Source organism: Rissa tridactyla, chromosome 7 (genome assembly GCF_028500815.1).
Source record: "Rissa tridactyla isolate bRisTri1 chromosome 7, bRisTri1.patW.cur.20221130, whole genome shotgun sequence".
NCBI lineage: Eukaryota > Metazoa > Chordata > Aves > Charadriiformes > Laridae > Rissa > Rissa tridactyla.
In genome coordinates, this window is record NC_071472.1 from 18318424 (window position 1) to 18341314 (window position 22891).

General features: G+C 66.3%; 2 protein-coding genes across 2 annotated transcripts in view; both read left to right on the plus strand.

Moving 5' to 3' along the window:
• The first annotated feature begins 2926 nt into the window (after window positions 1-2926).
• Window positions 2927-8447, plus strand: DES (desmin). Its single transcript, XM_054210174.1, has 9 exons — window positions 2927-3578; window positions 5342-5402; window positions 5585-5680; window positions 5769-5930; window positions 6022-6147; window positions 6860-7080; window positions 7214-7263; window positions 7567-7649; window positions 7775-8447. Exons 1-9 carry the CDS (start codon window positions 3025-3027, stop codon window positions 7814-7816), a joined length of 1395 nt encoding a protein of 464 aa, XP_054066149.1. The 5' UTR covers window positions 2927-3024; the 3' UTR covers window positions 7817-8447.
• Window positions 8448-11393: 2946 nt separating this feature from the next.
• The window catches only part of SPEG (striated muscle enriched protein kinase), a 40195-nt gene continuing 28697 nt past the window's right edge, over window positions 11394-22891 (plus strand). The window contains 1 exon segment of the mRNA XM_054209685.1: window positions 11394-12249. Within this exon segment, the coding sequence (XP_054065660.1) occupies window positions 11841-12249 (409 nt within the window). The 5' untranslated portion in view covers window positions 11394-11840.

Below are 22891 nucleotides of genomic sequence, written 5' to 3' on the forward strand. Positions count from 1 at the left end.
CCCGCATCCTGCCTGTCTCCAAGCCCCAAGATGCCCGCAGCCAGGGGAGGCTGTCCCCGGGCTGCTTAAATCCTGGGGGAGCAGCGGGGAGGGAGGGCCGAGGAGGAGGGGCGGCCGTGGGATGCAGCTGGCTTCACTCACGGAGATGTCATGACCGGAGGGAGTTGTTTGACATTCCAGTTCCCAACTCCTTCCCGGCAGCAGCCTCATCCTAGGGCCTGGCGGGAGCTGGGGCTGGGCCAGTGCGGGGGCTCGGGGGCCGCTTCCCAGGCTCTGCCAGTCTGGGTCATCCCGGCCTGGGATGGAGCCTCGGGGAGGCTGGAGGGGACCCGGCAGGGTGGGAGCACCACTGCTCTCCGGTTTTTGCAGCCCCTGGGGATTCAGCTGGCATGGGGAGCCTGGGGACATGTCTCTGGGATGGGACTCTGGCAGGGTCCCCGGTTCCTGCTCCTCATGCCGCCAGGTCCTGCGTGCAGACGGGGCTTTCCTAAGAGGTTGCGGAAAGTCCAAGGCATCCGTCCACTCTCCGCCGTGGGGCCCCTGCGTGCACAGAGCCATCCCGGAAGGCTGTCACAGCAGCTGAGGAAAGGCCACTTCAAACAGCTTGTCGTAGAAGGGGTTCAGGAGGATGCTCCTGGTTAACCCCTCTGAGCTGCTTCCCCTTCTAGCAGCAGTGCCCAAGAGCACACTTCCCCTCCCTGGGGCACCCCATCCTTGCACCCACCCGCTCTGTGGGATGGGGATGGAGACATGGTGCCGAGCACCGCTGGACATACCACCCTTGGGGGACCCATCCTCCCCACACCCCCAGCCGTCAGGGCAGTGGGATAGGGTCACGGGAAGGGACGGCTGAGCAGTATGGCTGGCACTCTGCTGGCCCAGACCCCTGGGGTCCCCCGCGCTGGTGCGGGCACCCACCTGTCCCTCTGCACCCCAGCCAAGGGCTGGCATGGCACCTTGCTGGCACTGGCGGGGCAGGCAGGGCACACGTGCGGGGCTCGGGGATGCGCAGGGTGCTCCTGGAGCAGGGCCAGGAGGAGGAAGGATACTGTCTGTTTTTCCATCTTCTCCCCTCCACACCCCACAAGCCCCCCTTCCTTCCACCCTCCCCCCTTGCGCTGGGATGAAACAAACCCATCTGGAAATACCTTCCCTTTTAAAGGCAGGCTCCGCCAGGCAGCGTGCACCCTCCGGGAAGCTGCTGCATTACGTGAGGCGGCCAGGAGGCGATCAGGGAATGGGGGGCTTGGGGGGGGTGGCAGAAGGGATGTGGAGCATCAAGCCTCTGCCCGCCTGCATGGATGTGGGGCCCAGAACTTTGGTGGCCCCCCAGGTGGCAGGGAACAGCCAGGCAGGAGTGCCTCCCAGAGCCGGGGCAGTTGAGGATGCTCCTGTGGCCAAGCCCAAGCCTTTTCCATGTCCGTGCTGCCATGAGCAAGCCCTGGCACTGCTTGGTATCTGTGTTGCAGCCGGGGTGGGGGTGCAGGAGGTGCGGGGCCAGGCAGGGCTGAGCGCTGCTCCTGCTGCTGACTCACCCGGTGCCCAGTGGCACATCGGTCCCCTCCAGGGATAGAGGCGCTGGGGCTGTGCCAGCTGATGTCAGCCAAAAGAGCCCGGCTTGGGCAGAGCTGGGGGTAACCAGGTGTGCTGGGGGGGCTGAGGAGGAGGAGGTGCTGCCCAGGCAAGGGGCAACCCCCTGAGGGGTTCCCCCAGCAGAGCCGCCCTCTCTCGGGGTGTCCTCTTTAGCTGGCATGGATTTGTGCGTGGCCCTGTGGGGGGCCCTGCGCTGGCCCACACGAGGTGGGAAACTGTGGTGAGGGTCCTGGGGTGAACTGGGACGTTCCCCATTCTGGGAAGATTTGGGGACCTGGGCTTTCTGTTTCCCAAAGTAGTGCCGGGCCAAGGGGGAGCCAAAGGAGACAGGGCAGAGCCTGCGGTGCTCCAGGATGACCTGGGGACCTTCTCCTGCTCTTGGGGTGACAGGGAGCAGAGAGGGGCAGGGGCTGCTCCAGGCAGGGTCCCCGTCCAGCCGTGGTCTCCACACGCCTGGCGCAAGAAGAGTTAACGGGGTGCCTCCCCCCGGCTATAAATACCACTTATGTCCCACGCGTATGAGCTCGGGAGGCTATTTTGGTTGGGTGCCTGCTGCTTTGGGAATGTGCTGGAGCGGGGACCTGGGGGGTGACGTCACTGTCACTGGGACCACTTCGGACCCAGCACCTGCTCGGGGTCACTCAGCAGCACCCCAAAAGTGCCCAGCCCGGGGCTGGCACTCAGCCCCCCCGTATCAGAAAGGGGGGTTTGGGCGGTGGGTCAGCACAAGCACACTCAGGGCAGGGGTCTCCCCGCATCACCCCCTCCCCAGGGCGCTCCCTTGCCCCCTGTCTGGGTGTGGGGGCTGGAGGCTGGCCCCACATGGAGAGCTGAGCCTGGTGCTCTTGCCGTGGGGCGGGTCAGGGCATCATCGGGGCATTTTGGGGTGCTCAAGGCCAATTTGGAGACTGTGACCATCAGACATGGGGTCTGGCTCAAGGGGTTCAAGTGACGGTGTGAAGGGCTTTCTCCCCAGCATCAGCCCAGGCTGTCTGTCTGTCTGTCCATGTCCCCCATGGATGGCACTGCGCCCCGATGGGGGTCTGGGCAGCGCTGGGGGGCTCACCACTAGCCTGCCCCCCTTCCTCCCCTCGCACCCCCAGGGACAGGGCAGTACAGTGGGGGCCAGGGGGGAGGCTGATACACTGGCGGAGCCTGGGGGTGCCCGGGGGTCCATGGGCATCGTCATCGTCTGCCTGGGGGTCCACAGCATGGTGGTGCAGGCAGGTGAGGGGTGGTGGGCGGGGGCTGGTGGCCTTCCCCCCCCCCTGCAGCAGCATCCCCCGGCAGCAGGAGGGGCGAGTGATGTCAGCAGGATACAAATAGCGGCGGCGCGGGTCCCCTCCCGACGCCTCTCCGAGCCGCCGGCCGCTCGCCAGTCCCCACCGCCTGCTCCCTGCTCCGGCCTCGCCGCCCCACGCCACCGCCACCATGAGCCAGTCCTACTCCTCCAGCCAGCGGGTCTCTTCCTACCGCCGCACCTTCGGCGGTGGCTCCCCGGTCTTCTCCCGCGCCTCCTTCGGGGGCAAGGGCAGCAGCGGCAGCTCCGTCACCTCCCGCGTCTACCAGGTGTCCCGTTCCTCGGCTGTCCCCAGCCTGTCCAGCTTCCGCACCACCCGCGTGACGCCCCTGCGCTCCTACCAAAGCGCCTACCAAGGTGCCGGCGAGCTGCTGGACTTCAGCCTGGCCGATGCCATGAACCAGGAGTTCCTCCAGACCCGTACCAACGAGAAGGTGGAGCTGCAGGAGCTCAATGACCGCTTCGCCAACTACATTGAGAAGGTGCGCTTCTTGGAGCAGCAGAATGCCCTGATGGTGGCCGAGGTGAACCGCCTGCGGGGCAAGGAGCCCACCCGCGTGGCCGAGATGTACGAGGAGGAGCTGCGGGAGCTCCGTCGCCAGATAGACGTGCTCACCAGCCAGCGGGCCCGTGTCGAAGTCGAGCGGGACAACCTGCTTGATGACCTACAGAAGCTGAAGCAGAGGTGAGTGGGGAGCCCCGGCGTGTCCCTGTGGGCATCCATCCGTGCATCTCCATCCCTAGGGATGGGGGGTGGCAGAGCTCGCCCTGGCAGCCTCTCGGGTGCTCACTGCCGTCCTTTCCCCCCATGCTTGGAGCCCATCGTGGCCCCACTACTCTGTCCCCCTCGCCCTGTCCCCCAGGGTGAGAGAGCACCCCAGCTGTGCCTCTCGCTGGCTGCACCCACCTGCAGGGTACTTTGCAGGGTGCCAGGTCCTGGCATGTTGGCTGTGAGTTTTGGGAGAGAGAAGGGAACCTGTGACCCGCTCCGCCAGTGCTGGGTGTTCCCTGACCCATGGCGTGGCGCAGGCCGGGGGGGTACCTGGTCCCACGGTGTGGGACAGGGTGAGGGAGGTGCTCCCAGCCTGGACATCTCAGCAGGGCACTCCAGATGGCCACTGCCAGCCCTCAGGAGGCACCCAGGCAGCAGCCGGCGGGCAGGACGGCTCTGGCAGGCAGGGGTGTCCCCCATGCCCTCCCTTCCAGAGGGACTGTGGCCAAGCTGTATGCCACAGGACCCCCAGAGCTTGGAGATCAGAGTGCTCCCCCCCGGGATCCCCATCCCTGCTCGCACCAGGGAGGGCTGGCGAACCCATGGGTGAGCTGAGCCCTGCGGGACAGCCAGACAGACGGATGGAGCCAGGCAGGCGGAAGAGAGTGGGAGGATGACACGGGGCAGGGGGGTGCTCCACCAGCTCCGGACACGCAGAGGGGAGGGGAGGAAGCAGCCACACTTCTGCAGGCCAGGGATGCTCCAGGCCTCGCATGGGTGTCCACGGTGCCCCAGGAGCCGCGGGGATCCCCCAAGGACGCCGTGGGCCTGGCTGGTGGTGAGGAGGGACCTGGGGCTGGGGGGACAGCCAAAAGGGCGGCTGAGCTGAGTGACCCCCCCGGGGACTGACCAGCATGGGGGCACCTGGCAGCAGGGGCAGATATTCGGGGGGAGCCGCTTGCTCTGATGCTGATCTGCACCTTCCCGCCTGGCCCCCGTGCCCCGGGGACGCCGAGTCCCCATCTCCTGGGGGTGACACAGCCTGCTGCCTCCCCCCACAGCCCCAGCCCCTGCCCCAGGCAGCCGGTGCTGGGGTCCTGGTGGGGCAGAGCCCCCGATGCTGGGAGGCTGGAGGTGGCGGCATGGAGGACCCCTGAATGTCAGGGGAGGAGCAGGGCCCAGAACAAACGGGTGTCGGATTCCTGACACCCTGTGTGCCAGCATCGTCCGGGCACCTCCATCTCCTCCCCACCGCCTTCCCCCCTGACCGGCAGCCGGCGGCACTGCCCCCTCCCCTGGCACAGCCCGGCCCCTCCAGCCCTGACCTTGGGCTCACACCCCAGCGGTCCCCCCTCCATACCCCCGTCCCACAGCATGGCTGAGACCCGCCTGTCCTCCTGCTCTCCCTGGGACGGCTCAGGGTCCGGCCCTCCTTGCCGGAGCCTGCACTCTGTCCCCCCGGCTGCCGGCCACTCTCCCCTATAAGGGCCGGGGCAGCGCGTGTGGCACCGAGCTGACCTCATGCCTTTGTGCTCTCTCCGGCGTTGACTATAATAGGGAATGGCAGGAAGAGCCCCTGGCCCCCTGCCAGGCCTCCTGCCGCCCGCTGGGAATGCAGGACAATCCGGCCGTCTTCCCACCGGGCCACGCTGGGCTCGGGGGCAGCTTGGGGGGACATCGCTGCGGGGGGACGGGGGTCCCTCTGCGTGCCCCTGACCTCCCCTCTCTGCCCACAGGCTGCAAGAGGAGATCCAGCTGAAGGAGGAGGCTGAGAACAACCTGGCTGCTTTCAGAGCTGTGAGTACCCATCCCGCCGGCACGGCGTGGGACCCCCATCTCCCCTCCCACCCCGTCTCCCCCTGGCAGCCTGGCTCCAGCACTGGGGCATGGCCCTGGGCGCAGCTTTGCACCCTCCAGCCCTTATGCGTGGTCCCCGCACACCCCCGCCTTGCTAACCCTTGCTCCCCGTGTCCCCCCAGGACGTGGACGCGGCCACGTTGGCACGCATCGACCTGGAAAGACGCATCGAGTCCCTGCAGGAGGAGATCGCCTTCCTCAAGAAGGTGCACGAAGAGGTAAGTTGGGGGTGGCCCCCTTTCCCATGAGCACCTGTGGGGCTGGGGGATGGAGCAAGTGCCCTGAGGTGTCACCTTGTCCCCCCAGGAAATCCGGGAGCTGCAGGCTCAGCTGCAGGAGCAGCACATCCAGGTGGAGATGGACATCTCCAAGCCCGACCTGACGGCTGCGCTGCGGGACATCCGCGCCCAGTACGAGAGCATCGCTGCCAAGAACATCGCCGAGGCTGAGGAGTGGTACAAGTCCAAGGTGCGGGAGGCGGCGAGCTCTGGGCTGGCCGCGGTGTGGCGGGTCCTGGCCATCCCAGTGACCGTGCCCACTGACCCTGGTCTCTCCCCAGGTGTCTGACCTGACACAAGCAGCCAACAAGAACAACGACGCGCTGAGGCAGGCGAAACAGGAGATGCTGGAGTACCGGCACCAGATCCAGTCCTACACCTGCGAGATTGACGCCCTCAAGGGCACGGTGAGCCATGGGCAGCATCGGGGTGGCCCCCAGTTTCCCTGCAGGGACCTGCTGCTTGGGGACGTCTGGAACATCTCTGGGGTGGGGTGGGGTCTTCCCAGCGCTCTGAGTTGCTGCCGTGTGGGGACTCTTCCCCCAGATTTGTGCTGCAGGCTGGGCCTCTGCGAGGTGTTTTGGCAGAGCCCCAGGGTCAAGGCGCCGATTGCAAAAGGTGCCCCAGAGCGGGAGGCTGCCGGCAGGCGGGCGCAGGGCTCAGGGTGTCTGGTTGCAGGCTGGGAAGGTGGTTGCAAACAAACAGGGCACAACAGTCCTGCTCCGCCATGACCACGGTCACAGGAGCCTGCCAGCAGCTGCCAATGTGGCAGTGCCACCCCCCCAGCAGCTGTCTGCTGCTCCTGCACCTTTCCGTGTCCTCCCGCTGGGGTAGGATGGCTTTGCTGGGGGGCCTGGTTACCCCGACAGAGGGTGCTGGGGTTGCCCACCACCTGCCCAGCTTGCCCCTGCCAGACTCTGCTGCCCAGCGCTGGGCGGACGGAGGGTGATGGCCACCCATCATGGCCCCACATCAGCTGGACCCAGCCCAGGGCTGACCACAGCTCTTCCCGGGTCCCCGGCTCTCCCCTAGGATGCTCCCAGCACCCCCAGCTCCCACCCCAGGTGCCCCCTGGCCCCTCCGGGTCTCCCCCCTCGCTAAACCCCCTTGTCCCCCCAGAACGACTCACTGATGCGCCAGATGCGGGAGATGGAGGAGCGCTTCGCAGGGGAGGCCGGCGGGTACCAGGACACCATCGCCCGGCTGGAGGAGGAGATCCGGCACCTGAAGGATGAGATGGCCCGGCACTTGCGCGAGTACCAGGACCTGCTCAACGTCAAGATGGCCCTGGACGTGGAGATTGCCACGTACCGCAAGCTGCTGGAGGGCGAGGAGAACCGGTGAGCGTCAGGGGGGCAGGGCAAGGTGGGGGGAACCAGCAGGGTCAGCTGCTTTTGGGGCTCCCATCCCGTGAACAGCTGCCCAAGGACGGGTGGCGGCTGGTGCTGAGCTCTCCCCTCCATGTCCCCACAGGATCAGCATCCCCATGCACCAGACCTTCGCCTCCGCACTCAACTTCCGAGGTGAGCATCGCCCTGTGAGGAGGGGGGTCTGGGATGAGTCCCCGGGGGTCCCCAGTGTGGGAGTAATTCTCCCTCCTGGGGGGCTGCAACCAAGATCTCCCTCCTGGGGGGCTGCAACCAGGATGCCAGCTCAGGGACCCATGGGTGCCACTGGGGTGGGGGCACTTGGTTGGGTCCTGCCATAAGTTGTGTGTGTGGGGGTAAGTCAGGGCTCCTGAAGCCCCCCAGTGGCCCCAACCCCACTGCTGTGTCCCCATGTCACACATCCCCGCGGTCCCATCCCCTGTGTCCTCCCACCTGCAGAGACCAGCCCAGAGCAGCGCGGCTCCGAGGTGCACACCAAAAAGACCGTGATGATCAAAACCATCGAAACCCGTGACGGAGAGGTGAGCACAGGGTGGCACCGGGGGGTAGCGGGGAGGCAGGGGGGACCGAGCACAGTGCCTGTCCCCATGCTCAGGGCTCCGGTGCCAGCACAGAATGGCATCTCACGGTGCCTCTCTCCTTGCAGGTGGTGAGCGAGGCGACCCAGCAGCAGCATGAAGTGCTGTAGAGGAGGCTGCCCCGGCAGCCCACCGGCACCTTCTGTCCCTGCCTCCGTCCCGCCGCCAAGCCCCCCTCCTGCCCCCCACTTTGCCCCCCGACGCTCCCCTGGCACCGCCCGAGGGGTCTCCCCCTGCGCAGCCCCCTCCAAGCCCCCCGCAGCCCCCGGGCTCTCTCCTTCGGCTTCGAAAGGCTCGCTCTGCTTTTGCAGCTTCGCAGCAGCAACGCCAGCGTCAGGATCAGGCCCGGGCCGGGGGGGCGGCAGGAGGGAGGGAGGGAGGGGACAGGCAGGAGGGGCTGGGGGGAGCAGGTGGTGGCCTGGGCCAGCTCCCCGGAGGGCCGGACGGTCCCAGCAGCGGGTTCTGGATCCCCCCGCAGCCCCCTCCCCATGCCGGGCACGGGCTCAGGGTTCATCCCGTGGGAGTGGGGACCCGTTCCCCCCCCCCACCCCCAGCACCGCCGGCCTCCCCGGAGCTGGCATTTCTCTGGGTGGATGGCAGCGATGCCGGGGATGGGAGGAAGCGGGGTCCAGGCCAAGCCCCCCATTCTCCACCCGGCCCAGAGCCAGGGTGCTCCCAGCCTGCGTCCCGCCCCCAGCTCGGGGGGGCCGGGGCCCTGCGCTCCCCCCGGCCCGAGTGGCAGCCCCGTGGGGCAGAGGAGGGCAGTGCCCGTCCCCCCCATCATGGGGACCCCCAGCAGCAGGAGGCTGCGTGGGGCCAGGCTCGGTGAGCCGAGAGGGTACCCGTAGGTGGACACAGGAGAGAGGAGGAGTGAGTGAGTGGGAGAGAGGGGGGAGAGAAGGAGAGGAGCTGGAGAGAGGCCCGGGGGCCAGGGCAGGCACCCCCACCCCTCGCCCCACTGCACCCCCACCCCACCACGTCTACGTGACTCTTCAGGTGGCTGAAATAAACAGCGGAGCATCACCCCTTCCTCCCAGTGCATCCGTGGGGCAGGGATGGGAGGGGGTGGGGTTGGGGCGGCACCGAGGGAGGCATCGCACGGGCCCCCAGGGCTCGGCTGGGGTGGATGGGGGGACCTGCATCCCCCTGAGCCATCTTTCCCCTAGGCTGCAGGGTCCCCCCAAAGTGTCTGTGTCCCTCACACTGAAGATGCCCCAGAGCGTTTTGCTGCCGACGGTGGTGGGTTTCCCAGTTGCACTGGGTGGGTGAGCCCTGCTGGCACCGGGGGCCGCAGCAGTTGAGCTCTGAGCAGGTTTGGAGGTGCTCTAGGTGACCGTCGCCTGTCACCGCCGTACACCCAGAGCCTCTCACCATGGCCCGGTGGCTCTCAGCCCCACAGCTGCCCCATTTCTGCCCTCACTTTGGCAAGCCCTGCCCCAGACCCACACCTGCACAGGACGTCTCCAAGCCCTCCCCATTGCCACCGACCTGCAAGCAGAGCCCCCCCTCATCCCAAATCTACCTCCTCCCCGGCACCCCGTGGACATCAGTCCCACCACCCCACACCTGCCCCCACCCCAGGCTCAACCTCCAGCCTCAACCTCCAGCCTCAACCTGCCCCCTACACCCTCTTCCCCTCAACACACGTGGCCCCCTCCCCATGGTTGGGATAGAATCATAGAATCACCTAGGCTGGAAGGGACCTTTCAGATTATCAAGTCCAACCACCAACTTAACTCTGACAAAACCCATCACTAATATAAACTATATCTCTAAGCACAATGTCTACCTCCAGGTACCTCCAGGGATGGTGCCTCAACCACTTCCCTGGGCAGCCTGTTCCAATGCTTAATAACCCTTTCAGTGTCAAAATTTTTCCTAATATCCAATCTAAACCTCCCCGGTGCAACTTGAGGCCGTTTCCTCTTGTTCTGTCGCCTGTTACTTGGGAGAAGAGACCGACCCCCACCTCGCTACAACCTCCTTTCAGGTAGTTGTAGAGAGCGATGAGGTCTCCCCTCAGCCTCCTTTTCTCCAGGTTGAACAACCCCAGCTCCCTCAGCCGCTCCTCATGATACTTATTCTCCAGACCCCTCACCAGCTTCTTTGCCCTTCTCCGAATCTGCTCAAGCACCCCAATGTCTTTTTTATGGTGAGGGGCCCAAAATTGCACACAGCACTCGAGGTGGGGCCTCCCCAGTGCCAAGTAGAGGAGGACAGTCACTTTCCTAGTCCTCCTGGCCACACTGTTCCTGATGTGGGGGTCTTGGCTTCAGCTCCTTCACCCCAGCAGTGGGGGATGCAGCAGGGGAACCCAAGGTCGAGCATCCCCGAGACAGAGATTTTCAGGGTTTCTCTGCCCCAGGAGGCATCGGAGGGGCTGCACTCCCCTTCCGGGCAGCAGAGCCCCGGGAGGGCAGTGGGCTTGGCAGAGGGTGGCGTTTTAGGGCCAAGGCCGGTGCTGCTGCCAGCAGTGGGGATGGGGCTTGGGGGGGATCTCTGACAGAAAGGCTAGCATGGCGAACGCCAGGTTTGGCTGTGGAGCCGGCCAGGGCTGGGGGGGGGGTGTCGGACCTCAAGGGCTGTCTCCAGCAGGTGGCCCTCTGACATCGAGGACGGTCCCCAGGGCCGTCCTGGGGAGGAACGACGCCTCCCTCCCCGCTTGGCCCAGGCTGGCAGGGCCAGGGCTCTGCCCCTGGGGCTGGGGGACAGGCAGGGGACAGCAGCCCTACACCTGCAGGGCAGCGCGGGCAGGGAAGAGTGTCCCCAGGGCTCTGGCAGCTTCTCCTCCAGTCCCCAAAGACCCTGGGGCTTCCTCGGCTGCTCTGCCGCCCGGCTGTGGGTCTAGCAGGACATCCCGCTCCGACGTCCCCCAGCCACCCAAGCTGGGGGGATCCTGGGATCTTCTCGCCGGTGATGCTCCACTGCTGCTGGCAGCGGGCTGTGCCAAAGCCAGCGGGGGCCGGTTTGCAGCTGGGAAGCAGGATGTTGTGTTGCTCACGTCCTGCTCACCAGATTTACAGCCCCCGGCGAGGGCAGCCGGGGCTGGGTGCCCAGACGTGTGCCATGGCGCCACCGGGAGATGGGGAAGCCCTGCCTTGCCCAGGGGTGGCGAGGCAGCGCGGGGCACAAGCTGTCCCTGATCACTCGCCGCCTGGAGCTCTGGTGAGGGCTCTGGTGGGGCACCCCAAATCCGAACAGCAGGGTGCTGGGAGGGCTGGCCAGGACCCACAGTGCCTAGGGTGGCGAGGCAGGGGCTCAGTGGGAGAAAGGAGGTTTCACTGTGTTTGCAGCCCTCCCCGCGGGATGGGTTTCGGGTGAACAGGGGTCCCTCCTCTGCTGCCCACCCTCTGCTGGGGATGGGGCAAAGGGGCCCCGCGGGGCTGGCTCCTACCCGGGGTCTCGCGTTGCAGGAAGCATGACGGTGTCCTTTCCCTCCACATGCCACCAGGGTCTCTCTGTCCCGATCCGGTGACACCGCCGGAGAAGGGGAAGGCGGAGCGGGGAGGAAGGCTGGGTCCCCCCCAAGACTCACTGCTAATATGGAAAGGCGCTGGCCCCTTTCTATCTTTGCAAGCGGAGCTGGGCTGCAGGGCTGGGGCGGCGGGCGCGGAGAGGGGGAGCCCGGCCAAGGAATGTGACATATCAGAGGCAGCTGCCACTTCGGGAGAGGGGGCAGAGGGAGCGCAGCTCACCGGGGGCCGCGCGGGACGGGACGGGTGAGGGGGGGGACGCCACAGCCCCAGCGCTGGGAGGGCTCAGCCAGCGGCCGGCACCCGCGGGGACTCGCACCCAGGCCGGCGGAGGAGCAGGTGCCGAGGCTTGGGGAGGGAGGGGGCTCGGGGTCCCCACGGAGCATGGGGTGTGGGTGCTGCGCCGCGCTGGGCGCTCGGTGAGCAGTGGCTTGGCCAGCGGCAACTCGAGCCCCCGCCTAAAAATAGCCCCTCACTTGCCCACGGCGTTGCGACCTTCGGGGCTGCGGCCGGCCAGGGGGGAGGCACCGAACCGAACGGCACCTGGACCGGGGGGCACCCCTGGCAGGCGCCCAGCACCCCCAGTCCACGGGCAGGGGACGAAGAGGGGCACGGCTCGGGGCAGCGGGGGTCGCGGGCACAGGCGGTGGAGCTGCAGACCATGCATCGAGCACAGGTACGCAGTGGAACAAGCAGGGCCAGCGGGGACCCTCGGGCGGCCCCGCCGAGCCCTGGCATCCCCCCGAAGCGCGCCAAGGTCACGGGGGAGCCAGGAGCACCCGAGGAGGGCCCAGCTCGCCCGGCAGCACCGGCTTTTGTGCGGAAGCTGAAGAACGCGGCCATTGGCACTGGCTGCGACATCCGGCTGCGGGTGGTGGCCGTGGGCAACCCCCGGCCCAGCCTGCGCTGGTACCGAAATGAGGAGCTGCTGGCCCCACGCGAGGAGGAATATGGCACCCTATGGATCCGGGACAGCAAGAAGGAGGATGCCGGTGTGTACACCTGCATTGCTGAGAATGAGAGCGGAGAGGCCATGACCAGCGCCGTGCTGGCCATCATTGACATGGAAGGTAAGGGCGGTGTGGCCGCCACCACGGCTGCGCTGGCATGGCTGCGGGCATGGGTTTGCCAAGGCTGGCCAAAGCGGCAGTGCTTTGCAGGCTCCCACCGCGGTGCGTGCCTGGGGCCAGCCAGGGCTGGGCTTTGCTGTACCCCCCTCTCTGTGGGCTGGGGTGTGCGGTACCGGCAGCACCGGGGCAGCTCTCCGGCCTGGAGCGAGCATGTGGCTGCAGCAGTGGCTGCCAGGCCAGGCAGCGTGCCAGGGCTGGGCATGGAGGTGGTGGGAGCATGTGATACTGAGCCTGCTCGGGGCAGCAGGAGAGAGAGACGTGGCTCGGGTGTGTGGCACCGGTGATGCCACCCTCTGCAGCCACCGACCCGGTCCGCGGTCCCCCCCGGTCCCCCCACACAAGCCACCCCCGTGCACCAGCTGCCGGTGGGCAGAGCTGCCGTGGCTTCACCATCACTGGCGCACTGGGGCTGCACTGGGAGAACTGGGGCCAAGGGAGCAGCCCAACACGGCAGGGGGTGGGGCTGTAAAGTAGGTGGAACCTGTGCCCTGCAGTGGGCGGGGCCTGGTGGTTAATTAATTAGGTTAATTAGGGTAGAGGTAACTCTTGCTGGCCCCCACAGAGTGCCATGGCCACCCCTCTGCTCACCCGCCCTGTCTGTGGCAAGTAGGGCGTGCTCCTCTGGTCCATGGGGTGCAGATGGGCACTTGCATGGATGGGTCTCATCCTGCACAGGGGGCAAGGCAGCTTTGGGGCTCAGCCAGGCTGGATTCCACCTCCCTGGGTGTCAGGGGGCATGTGGTGCCAGCCGGTGGCACCGCTCTGAGATGCGAGCCATGCTGTGTGTGTGGGGACAGTGACGGCAGGGAGCAAGGGAGGCGGCGCTGGGCGCCGGGGATGGAGCTGCACCCTTGGTTTTGCAGCACGGGAGGGGTGCTGGAGATGCTGCACCTTGCAGGGGGGACTGGGTGGCAGTGGAGGGGAGGGCAGCAGGAGCCTTTCTAGCGCTGCAGGGAGCACCGGAGGAAGAGGAGGAGTTGCTCTGTGTGAGCCGGGAGGCCGGAGGAGCGGTGTTTGGAAGACAGAGGAAGGCGTAGGTGCTGCTCATGGGCCTGGTGGTGGGGACAGGGGGAGCAGAGAAGTGCATTGGAGGGGTCTTGCCCTGCAGTGGGTCTCTGTGGGGTCACTGTGCATCGCGCCTTTGGGGACCATGGCACTGTGCATGGCACTGTGTGTGCAGAGAGAGTGGGAGACGTGCACTGCCCCACGGGGCAGGAGCAGCCTGTCCCAGGGGGGCTGGCGGGAGGGGGTTCACCCTGTTATCACACTCTGGTGTGCCGCTGCACCTCTCCATGGCACCGCCGGCCCGGGCCCCCCAGCCTCTGCCCAGCGGCAATGCCTGATTTCCCCTGGTGCCCGTTCCCGTTGTGCTGACGCACTCCTCCCTGCTCCCAATTCCCAGCCGCTGGCCCTCGCTGCCGCCTTTCTGGAGCAGCTGAGGGAGGGACGGAGCAGCCAGGATTGCCTAACGCCTGGGGTGAATGTCACCCTGCCCCGGGCGCTCAGTTCGTGTGCTGCCATCAAGCAAACAGCCACCAAAAAAGCCAGCCCTGGGGCAGGGATGCCTCTGGAGCCATGCAGGCTTGGGGACACTGGGCTGGGCAAGGAGCCACGCCAGCCCCTGGTGCATCTTTGCCACTGCCCCAGGGCAGAAAGGTCTCTGCGGTGCACCATGGCAGCGACCAGGGAGCACCGCGTCCCCACCGGGTGCTGGTGTGGAGGTGATGGGATGTGGCGGGGGGTCCAGCCCTGTCGCCTGGCCCCGTTGTAGGATGTTGGCACGCAGAGTCTTGTTCCCCTGAGGCCATTTTCTCCGTGCCTGCAGCCAAGCGGTGAGACGGGTCATCTTGTGAAATGGAGGAGCTGTGCCACCACTCTGCACCCGCCTGCCCTGACACCCTGCCAGGCCGGGTGCCGCGGCTCGCCAGCCTCCGGCATGGAGGCCCTGGCTGCTCGGGGGCTCCCCACACCCCCTGCTGAGACCCTGCTCTCCAGGGACAATGGAAGTCCCGCTGGCGGCTGTGACATCCCCACGATGGGCAGGGACACACCGTGCTCGTTCCTTGGGGAGCCCTGCAATCCAGATCATCTGAACAAGCAAGGGGGATGTGTGCAAGGTCCCTGGGCAGAACAAGCTCTTTCTCTGGGTTCAGGGTTCTGGCCCCCCATATCTGGAGGTACTGGAGTGCCCTTGCTCCATTCGCCCCTGTCGGGTCACAGTCTCTGGTGGGCACCTGTCCTGCCCTCTCCCTTCCCAGCACACAGCCCAGGCTGCAGCTTTCCGTGGGGCTGGCTCTCCCCAAGGTGGCTCAGGTCACTGTTGGTGGGATGGGGGGGCTCCGTGCTGCCCAGCTCCACGCTTAGCTCCGGCAGCTCCTGCTGCACCAGCTCAGCATTCCCCCTTGCTCACACAAGCCCGATTTAGCTCCTCTAATCCCTTGCCCTGAATCTGTCGCTCCACCCCACTAATGATTTTCTCCTGCTCTTCTCCCAGGTCCCCCGAGTGCGTCAGCGCCTGGCATGGGGAGCGGGGAGCGCTTGCTCTCGGGGTCTCCTGCTGGTCGGGCAGGTGGATGCAGGGGCTCCTGGGGGCACACCATCCCCACTGCATCCTACCATCCCCACCATGTCCCACTGCTCTGCCCCTCTCCTGGTGCAGGTTCTCCCTTGTGCCCCGGCTCTGTGGGTGCAGGTAGGGTGCGTTGTCCCCTCTCACATCAGCACCAGGCAGGTCCAGGGGCTTCCCAGGTTCATTCAGGGACCCTCCAGACCCTTCCAGCCAGCCCCGGGCCCCACCGTGGTTCCATGTCCCCCAGGCTTGCTAAAGCCTGTATCACCTCTCAGCTGCATCTCCTGAATTTTTTCCCCATAAACCGGATTAAATCACCTCTTAAGAACCTGAGCTAATGTCCTTTTAGAGCCCAGCCCTCCTCACTGTGCCAGCGCTGCCTGATCCTCCCCGCCGGGGCTGCCTCTAGTTTCAAGGTTGGATGTGTCCGTCTTGGGCTCCCGGCGCGGCGTCTTGCTCCGCTCGCCTCCACCTGCACTCAGCAATCAAACCGCCTTGGAACCTGTCCTCTGTCCAGGGAACAGCCTGCACCCGTCTGGATTTGGGGGCAGGGAAGGGGGCAGGAGCTGCCTGTGCGTGGTGGCCCTGCATGGCCCTTTCCCGTCCAGCCCGGTGTTACAGTGGGGCACCGTGGGCATGCTTTTGCGGCTGGTAGTGCGCGGCGATGCCAATAGCACCCTGGTAGGGACGGCTGCTCTGACGATGTCCCTGGTGGCTCAGCACCTCTGCCCATTTATCTCGGTGCCTAATTTTAGTCCCTCACTTTGCAGTGCCATGCCCATGTTTAGTGCCAACTGCCCCTTCCCTCCGGAGCCCTTGCCAGCCCTGCTCAGGGACTGAACAGGACATAAAGCCTCTTTTTTTTGCCACTTCCTCCCTCCTGCGTGACTCTTGGGGCTGCCTCAGTTTCCCCTTGCAGTCCCTGGCTGTCATGCCCCATCTCCCTGCCTGTCCCCCCAGTCCCAGGGGCATACAGCAGGGCTCCATCCCAGGCTGCCATGTCCCACGGTGCCCAGCTGTGCCAGCGCATGGACTGCCTCTGCAGAGCTGCTTGGCTGGTGCCACAACCCAGCTGGCACAGGGACAGGTCCCTGGGGCTGGGCACTGCAGGGAGGATGAAGCTGGACCTGCCCCTCAGGATGCCCACAGCCAGCAAGGGCCAGTGGGTGGATGGCTGTGCAGCCACCGGTCCCCAAGCACAGCATCGCACCACCGAGTTGTGCCCGTTCCCTGGCCCCAGGGGTGGCACCGGGGCCAGCTGCCAGCGACTCGGGCTCCCAGCTCTGTCCCCAGCCACCTGGGCAGGGGGCTGGTGTGGTGGCCACGCGTGCCGGCTCCCCATCCCAGGGTGCTGCGGAGCGGGAGGGCTGCTCGCCGGTGAGCAGAGCGGTGGGTGCAGCTGTCCAGTCAGTCACCTCCACCCCTGCCCTCTCGCCCGCTGCCGGGGGGTTATTTTTGCTGAGGAATGTGCCGTCCCCTCGGATTCTGGCGGGCTGCAGGGCTTGTGTTACAGGCGAGAGGCCGAGACCCGGGCCCGCGGGTGGGTAAATATAGCACCGCAGCTCGGGGCTGCGTGATGGGGCGACAGCCTCTTCCTCCTCCCAGGGCTGTCCAGTGCTCCCTGCTCCCCTCCTGCCTCCCGACACCAGGTTGCTGGCTTGTCCCCTGGCACGGTGACACTGGGAAGGGGCTAACTGCTTCTACCCTGCTGCCTGCACTCCTGCCTGCACTCCTGCCTGCTTCCCCCTTGCTTCCCCCCTGCTCTCTGCATGCAGCCCCCAAGCCCCAGACAGGGGGGATGCCAGGAGCGGGGCTGGCAGGCCAGGGACAAAATGCCTCCTGCCATTCCGCTCCATGCCGAGGCACCTAGAGCCAAGGTCACATTGCTGTCCTGTGTCCCTGTGCCCTCTGCCTGCAGCGGGCACCGTGTGCTCGGGCACCGTGTGCTCTGGTGGCAGCATGTGGAGGTGATGCTGGGGAGGGCACCAGGGGTGTCCCTAGCACTCGGAGAGGGGTCACAGCAGAGCATTGCCAGGGCCAGAAAGCTGCTGAGATGCTGCCCTGCCCTGCGATGAGGGCCATCCCGCTGCATTTATTTCTCCCTGAAGAGAGGGCTCGGGATGGTGCCTCACCTTCCAAGGCTCCCAGCACATCCCCACCTCCCGCAGACCATCCCCAGCAGCTTCGGGAGGCTCAGACACATGAAAGATTCATGTCCAGACCTCCTCCTACCCAAGGTGGCTGCAGGCACCCACCACCATCAGTTATTCCAGCACCAAGACAAAGGGGCTGATGGCCGGGGCCGGGTGGCCAGTGCCCAGCCGGTGCTGCGGTGCAGGGGCAGGATCCGTGCGGAGCTGCCGGGAAGGCACAGAAAGGCATGGGGAGTCGCCGTTTTCTCTCAGCAGAGCGTAATTCGTGCTGCATTTTGAGCAAGTGTTTGCTACCTGCTTTGCTCAGGGCTGGTGTGTGTCCAGCAGGTGAAGCTGGAGCCGGATGGCAATGGGGCCACCTGCTCTAGCTCTGCCCCTTGCCCATGCCATGGCCATGCTGGCCCCTGTCCCTTGCACAGGAGACACCCTGAGTGCAGGCTGTCATCACCTCCCGTCAAACACTTTCTTTGCCCTTGCGGTGGGATTTGCTGGTGCTGCAGCCTCTGGACAGGACTTTTGGGCCCTGCAGCAGGCGCAGCCCCTCGGAGGTGACCCAGCTGCTCCCCAGGGTGCAGCTTCTCTGGGGCAGCCCAGAGCCACTCCTGGGGCTTTTGCTGAGGGATGGCTGAGCCACAGGGGCAGGGAAGGACTGTGTGGGCGATGGGGCAGCAGACATGGCAGTCAGAGGATACCCAAATGACTGCGTTTTGGCTGGGCACATGTGGTCCATCCCTGGGGCCAGCCCTGGGGCTGTCCCTGCAGGTGCTTTGGTGGCAGCACCCTTGCTCTGGCACCACCGTGTGCCAAGTCCAAGCCTTGGTGCACCTTCCTGTCATCCCTGACGGGGCTTTTATCCCGCTTGAGTGAGAAAAAAGGGCACAGGTTGTGCAGGTCTGCAGCAGGACCACATGCATGCAGAGCCCGGGTGAGAGCACCCGGCAGGGAGACCCTGGGGGCAGGGCCCCTGGCAGACATGAGCCCCACAGCCCACCCCTTTAGCCAGCCATGGCTCAGGGGTGCCCATCTCTGTCCCCACCCAGGGCTGGGGGGGCCCAGCAGAATCCTCTGCCTCTGATGGGAGAGATTCCCTTTGTGCCAGCTCTGGCAATTGTGGGACTCGCCTGACGTGCGGGGTCTCCACGGAAACCCCGCAGCATCACTCGGATTGTGGGACTGTCAGAAATGTTGTATAAACAGCTCCTTTTGTACTGGGTAATTTGCAAGTTATTATGGAGCCATGAAAAGCCTCACGTTGGGAGTCATGGGCTGGGAGGGGAAGCGGAGAAAAGCTGCCGGAGCTGCCAAAGCGTCATGGGGAGCGTGACGCCTGTGTGCAGCCCTGCGTGGGGTGGCTGGCTCCCCAGGGGACAGGTGAGCAGCATGGGGACAAGCGCTGGGTGGGGAGGCCTCCAGCAGCATCCCCACGGATGCTCTGCAGTGGGAGGGGGCAGCACGGACAGCCGGTGGGGCCAGGACCTTGTCAGCTTCTCCAGGAGCCTGGAAAATGGGGCTGATGGGTGCTGTGGTGCTCAATGGCTTGGTGAGCTGGGGATGCAGGGCACCGACAGCTGGGGGCGGGGGCACAGCAGGCAGGAAGGAAGGACCCCGCTGAGGCTGTGGGGCTGGGACTGCCCCTCTGACTTATTCGCAGTGTGACACAGAGAACAGGGACAGGCTGGCAGGGCTGGGGACACTCAGCTGGAACAGGTGTGGCAGGGTTGTGCCAGCACCCTGGGGGCACTAGTGTGTCTTAATGGCCCTGACCAGCCTCACCGGGGACCCACAGCTTCTGCACCATCACAGCTTGGTCGTGGGCACCCAGTCCTGCCCTCAGCTGTGCCGTGGGTCTTCCTCCCAGGACAAGGGGAGGTCTCATGTGTGTCATGCAACACAGACAGGGACAACAGCCCGCCTCCCCAGGGCATGCTTGCGCCTCCACCAGCCACAAACCACTGATGGTAGCCCAGGGCCTAGCAGTCAAGCCCTGCCGTCCCACCTGGGTCCTGAGGCACCCGGGGGACAGGGTGCAAGGTCTGGCTTAGGGGACTGGGTGCCTGGGGATGGAGACTCCATGGTTTGCAAGGAAAGGCTGTGTGGTTTTCAAGGGGGTCTTGTGCTGTGGCATGGGCAGTGCCAGGGGGGTTTCTCTGCAGGACTGCGCCCGTATTAGCTCTTGTTCATGTGCAGGTGGGTCAGCAGTGCTGGGACCCACACCCATGCCTTGGTAAGGGAACCTTTGTGCACTGCCGATGGCTGGAGGATGCGGGGGCCCGAGCCTGGATCTTGGCTGGGCAGTGCCATGGCACACTGCGCCACAGCTTTGCTGCTGCGTGCAGGGTTGTGGTGGCTGTGGCAGTGGAGCCGCCCTGTTCAGGAGCACTTTGGGGGCAGCGCATGGAGGGCGGCGGCATGCAGCGCTGGCGTGGTGTGTTGTGTCATTCTGGTCCCCGTCGGGGTGCGTGCGGGAACCGCAGTGGTGGGCTGTGCCCCACAGTGCTGAGCACGGGAGAGAAGAGCAGCCCCTGCCCCGGGCGGTGGGGCAGGATGGACCGATGGCAGGGGACAGTGGTACAGCCGCATCGCTGGGCAGGGAGCTCGGACCCCTGAGGGCCGTGGAGCCAAAGCCAGCGGGGAGGGGAGGACGTGCGCTCCCCGCCCCGCGGCTGCCCTCGCCCCCCGCCACCTGTGCCCCGCCTGTCCCCCGCCGCTGTCGCTGTGTGCCAGGGCTGGCGGGGGGGCGGAGGCGGAGGCAGGCGGGGGAAGGATGGAGGGAGGAGCACTCCAGTGATGCTTCATGCTCACAGCTCCAGCCCTCCCGAGAGCCCAACCTGGCGAGCCCCTTCCTCTCCCTCCGCCGTCCCCGGCTGCAGGCGGTGGAGGATGCTCGGAGCATCGCTTGCCCCCCCGGCTTGCTGACAGCGGGGACCCCGCCGGGAGCGGGCTGGCGTCCTGCCGGGCCTGAGCCGGTGTGACCGGGCCAGCGGGGCTCTGCAGAAGCATGAAGAAGATCTGGGTGAAGAAGCGTTTCCAGGTAAGGGCTTCGGGCTGCCGCGCCGGCGGATGCCGGGGGGAGGGGGCAGTGATGGGGAGCGGGAGCGCATCGGGATGGGGATGGGGATGGGGATGGAGGTGTCCCTCCGGCCCTGCTGGTGCCACCCGGGGCTCCCTAGGGCTTCGCCCATCGACAGCTCCATCCCTGCTTGCAGAGCCGCCAGCTGCCTGCCTGTCCTCGCCAGCCCGGGCAGGATGGGCAGAGGGCAGGTGCTTTGCACCGCCTGTGTCATCAGCAGGACTGAAACCCCTGCCGGGGTCTTCCTCCTGTGCCACCCTCTCCCTTCTCTGCTCTCCGGAGCCAGGGAAGCAAATGGATGCTGCTTCATGGCTCCCCCCGGCCCCGCTGCCGGTGGTCACGGAGCTGGAGACGAGGCTTTGCATGCGTCATCCCCTCCGCGTCAGGAGCATGCCTGGCACAGGCAAGGCTCCTCCGCGGGCCCCGCCACACGCTCCGCCGCCGAGCAAGGAACAAGGACGTCACTTGGCCTCGGCGGGGGGTGGAGGATGGGGAGCATCCTTCCAGGAAGCCCCCCGCCTCCAGCTCCCCCGGAGCGCACAAGGCCACCCCGCTGCTCCACCCAGTGCAGGCACGTAGCCTCCCTGCTGTCACCCTGCCTGGTGGCCCAGCAGGGGCTGGGGAGGGGCTGTGAACCACAGTCCCTTCCCAGGGGTGCAGGATGTGCTGAGGGACACAGGTTCCCAGGGATGCTGGGAGTCAGGTCCCTCCGGGGCAGGGTGGGTGGCACTGCCTGGCTGCCCCATCTGCCCTTGGGAGCAGCAAGCCCAGGGGCTTGCCCATGTGGTGGGGCAGGGTCCTGCTGCGCTGGCTGGGCATGGGTGGTCTTGGCACACCCACAGCGGCTGTCCCCGCGCACCAGGCAAGCCACCCACTGCCTCCCCACCTCACCCTGTCCCTGTTCTCTAGCTACCTGTCTTTCACCAGTGGCACCAGTGCCATGTGGTGCTGGGCTCCACATGCCAGGCGGCAGCAGGTTGCATGGGCTGTGCTCTATGGTCCCAGGACCACCTTCTCCCCCCTGACTCCCCTTGGCCCCATGGCCATAGCTAGGGATGTCCTGCGCCAGGGCCAGGGCAGGACCCCAGCCTGGGCAGGGGGGGAGATGTGCCTGGCATGGGGGTAGGAGACAGCACCAGGTCTCACCTGGCTGCCCTGTGGGGCAGGGCTGAAGCTGGGTGCTGTTCCCTGCCAGCCTTCTCCCCACCTCGGGCTGGGTGGGCACAGAGCGGGCTCCTGGGGCTCCCCCACCTCTTTTCCCAGGGTGCAAATGAAATCCCAGGCAGGGAGCACACCCCCCACTCTCCAGCTGGCCCCTTCGCCCAGAACCCAACCCCATGGCAAGCCCTGAGCTTCTCCTGCCCCCCTTTCCACCTCCTTGCTCGGGGATGACCCCACATCACCCAGCACTCACTCCCTGACGAGCTGTGGGCGGGTGCTGCACCCGAGGGGGGTCTTGGCTGTGGGGTACCCCAGTCCCGCAGGGACCTGTTGCAGGGAAGAGGGGAGGAGGCTCAGCCACCCCATAGCTCCGGGTGATGGAGCCCAGCCCAGGCCCACTGGGTGCAGTCACCATATTTGATGGGGAGCTGATGGCGCCAGTCCCTGGGGAAGCCACAAGAGCACCCGATAATGGCACTCAATTGCATTTTCATTTTTTAATGGGGGAATTATCCGCCGATGGTGCAGTTAATCATTCATCTATCTTTCCCTGGCCTGGAAGACGGGCTGCCAGCCAGAACCAGCACAGTCAGCCGAGGAGGGGAGGTGAAGCCTGGCTCAGCCTGAATACAAATGTGTCTCGTGCAGCCGCTGCCCTCTGGCCAGCACTGCATGCAGGCAGGGGGCTGGTGGGAGCCCCCAGCCGCTGCCCACGAGCAGGGGCTGCCACTGCAGTGGCAGCAGCTTTGGGGCACGTGAAATGAGCCCGCTGCCCTTCCAAGGGTGACTAACTGCTGGCCATGCTTAGTTAGCTGTCCCCAGGGGCTGTCTGTCCGTGACCCTGCTTGTGAGCTGTGGGGAGGCAGGAAGGGCTGGCAGCGCTAAGGGCTTCAAGAAAGCTGGGTGGCCAGCCCTGGGCTCCATGCCTGGGAGACAGGGCACAGGGCTTCAGTGTCCTGGGGAGACCCCGTCACCCAGACTGGCTGGGAAGGATGCTCAGACCTGGCAGCCCAGCTCTGCCTGTCTGCACGCCGCATCGCCGCTCCTGCCTGCCTTGGAGATCACCCCATCCCTCTGCTTCTCTGGGAGACGGTGTCAGTGCTCGCCAGACCTGGCAGCCGGGTCGCCCTGGGCTGGTCCCTTCCTTGGCATGAGGGTGCCGGGCCCCGCGGCTGCGGTGCGGAGGGCAGCTGAGCTGGCAGGGAGCTGCCGGCGCCTCTGCCCCGTGCTCGGGTCCTGCCTGCCTGCCCAGACGGTGCGGGCGAGCATGGGCCCCACGCCGCCGGCCCCGCGCAGACGGGCCAATCCCATGCCGCTTGTGCCAGGCAGCCTCCCTCGCAGCTGGCACGGCCCCCGCTGGGGATGGGGGATGCTGTCCCTGTGCTGGGCCTGTGCCCATGGCGGCGTCTGGGCCAGCGCCTGGAAGACGCTTTGCTGGCCCGGTCCCCGAGCTGGCGTGGGCAGTGGCTTTGAAGGGGCTGTGGAGCATTTGGGCACCCGCCTGGGCAAAGACCTTGCTGCAGGCGGTGCTGGCTGTGGGGAGCGGTGCCAGGGTAGCCACACTGCCCGAGGCTGTCACCTCCCTGGGCATAGGGGGGTGCCCAGCAGCGCAGGGCTGGGGTGCACAGT

Excerpts from the sequence above, each read along its gene's own strand:
- DES (XM_054210174.1), top strand. The coding sequence starts at position 3,025 with ATGAGCCAGTCCTACTCCTCCAGCCAGCGGGTCTCTTCCTACCGCCGC. Across the intron at positions 5,403-5,584 it reads ACCTGGCTGCTTTCAGAGCT|GACGTGGACGCGGCCACGTT; the intron begins GTGAGTACCCAT and ends GTGTCCCCCCAG. Across the intron at positions 6,148-6,859 it reads TTGACGCCCTCAAGGGCACG|AACGACTCACTGATGCGCCA; the intron begins GTGAGCCATGGG and ends TTGTCCCCCCAG.